This window comes from Aureococcus anophagefferens, assembly GCF_000186865.1.
Source record: "Aureococcus anophagefferens unplaced genomic scaffold AURANscaffold_1162, whole genome shotgun sequence".
In the NCBI taxonomy this organism is placed as follows: Eukaryota; class Pelagophyceae; order Pelagomonadales; family Pelagomonadaceae; genus Aureococcus; species Aureococcus anophagefferens.
The window spans coordinates 1-1,272 of NW_008706279.1; the positions used below are offsets into that span (position 1 = coordinate 1).

Genomic DNA, 1,272 nt, shown 5'->3' on the forward strand with positions numbered 1-1,272 from the left:
TAGACACGTCGATGACGTTGACTGTCTTTCTGAGCCATTTGCTGGCGGCGCCATCTACAATGGCACTTTCAAGCAATGGCCAATTGAGCCCATGGAAAATAATTTCTTCAGCCACACCGGCAACCCCGGTCTTACAAATTTCACCTGCGATGTGAGTGGCGCATCTTCGACGAGTGGTGCCCCAGTCGAATGTAATATTACCAATCTCGTTAGCGACGATGTGACAGAGTATGAGTACTGTGGACGCCGTGGACAATGTGACTTTACTTCGGGCACGTGCTACTGTATTGATGGCTACGAAGGTTCCACTTGTACAGCATCAAGTTATGCAGAGTCTGGTTCTAACACCCTCCCTGGTGTCGACATTCACGCTGCTGGAAATGATTACGTCGGAGACCTGTTTAAGCTGAGTACTGACAAGTCGTCTGCATCTGACTTCACCTTCATGAAAATTATCGCAGATGACGAGGATTTGCTAAGTATCCGAGGCGATGGACTGCTATCAATCGCACAAATTGATGTAACCACGTATGGGGCAACAGTTTCAGCGGGTGGTCTCACAATACTGACCGATGGTGCGAAAATAGAAGACGGTGGGCTCCAAGTTTCAAGTACTGCACTCGACGATCCAGTCCTCCACATTGTTGGTGACGGAGAGTCATTTACGGACGCCTTGCTGCGCGTTGACTCGGTGCGGTCTGAAGATGCCAATTATTGGTTTGCGCGCTTTAACACAGCCTACGACGTAACAGATGGGAGTTACGACGTAAATGTATTTTCCATTCGTGGAGATGGTTACACGAAGATTGAAGGCGAACTACACGTAAACAACGTGACTTCGGTGCACAGCCTTGAACTCACTGGTGCTGGCTTCACAATTAATCAGGGTGGACTCCACATCATAGAGGACGGTGCTACTATCTATGATGGTGGAGCAGAGATCCGCAATAACAACTTGACTGTCCTCCGCGCGTACCATAATGATGCTTTCCGTGACAAGGATAATGGAACTGTTTTTTCCGTCGAATCTTCCGCAGATTTCACGCGTGATATAAACCTCATCGAAGCAATCATGGATGCAGACAGTGCTTACACTCCTGAAACGGTCTTTCGTGTCAACGGCCTCCCAAGGACATATATCGACCAGGGTGGCCTTGATGTCATTGGAGGCATCACTGTCTCCAGTGCTGGCATCAACATAACTGCAGGTGGCCTTTGGGTATCTTCAGGCGGTGTGCATGTCCAAGGTGGGAACTTGATCATTGATAACGA

General features: G+C 48.7%; 1 protein-coding gene across 1 annotated transcript in view; it reads left to right on the forward strand.

Annotated features, from left to right (window-relative positions):
• AURANDRAFT_69225 (hypothetical protein) overlaps positions 1-1,272 on the forward strand; it is a gene marked incomplete at both ends in the record, with an annotated part of 35,445 nt that continues 34,173 nt past the window's right edge. The window contains one exon of the mRNA XM_009044983.1: positions 1-1,247. Coding sequence (XP_009043231.1) covers positions 1-1,247 — 1,247 coding nt within the window. The remainder of the gene's footprint in view (positions 1,248-1,272) is intronic.